The following is a 472-nucleotide window of genomic DNA, read 5'->3' as shown; positions in this document are numbered from 1 at the left end:
GAGGGGCCTGGGTGGGGTGTCCTGGGGCAGGACGTATTTCGCCAGGCAGGGCAGCAGCTTCCAGACACCTGAGACCACTAGCGAAACATGCTACAGTCACTTCTTGATCGTGTGACGCGCAGAGGTGGCTGTGCGGTAGCGTGAACGTCCCATCAGCCGAGGTCACATGAAATGGAGTGACTCTTTGCTGGCCCTGGACCACGAGTCGGGATCCCGGCGCCTCATGCCGACCCCGCAGCACCTCCCTGTGACTGTCCCCCGACCCTGGCTGTACTGACAGCGCGCCTCTGGCCCTGACTCCAGGAGGCGACCTCTCTGCATTTATGACCTCCACGGCCTGGACCTCCCCTGGATCGTGGGGACGGGTCTGGGAGGTCCCGCGTCCCTGGCTTGGATCCTTCCGGTGCCACCGAGGAGCCAGCATCTGGGCCCAGGTCCCACACGTAGGCCGATGCGCCTGACGGACACCCCC

General features: G+C 65.0%; 1 protein-coding gene across 1 annotated transcript in view; it reads right to left on the bottom strand.

Annotated features, from left to right (window-relative positions):
* NT5DC3 (5'-nucleotidase domain containing 3) overlaps nt 1-424 on the bottom strand; it is a 69,635-nt gene extending 69,211 nt beyond the window's left edge. Inside the window, exon 1 of the mRNA XM_010853463.1 lies at nt 34-424. Within this exon, the coding sequence (XP_010851765.1) occupies nt 34-424 (391 nt within the window). The remainder of the gene's footprint in view (nt 1-33) is intronic.
* Nucleotides 425-472: the final 48 nt, after the last annotated feature.

This window comes from Bison bison, unplaced genomic scaffold (genome assembly GCF_000754665.1).
Source record: "Bison bison bison isolate TAMUID 2011002044 unplaced genomic scaffold, Bison_UMD1.0 scf7180017864327, whole genome shotgun sequence".
Classification (NCBI taxonomy): Eukaryota; Metazoa; Chordata; class Mammalia; order Artiodactyla; family Bovidae; genus Bison; species Bison bison.
The sequence above is the reverse complement of the archived record's forward strand: the minus strand, read 5'-3'. Positions and strand labels throughout refer to the sequence as shown.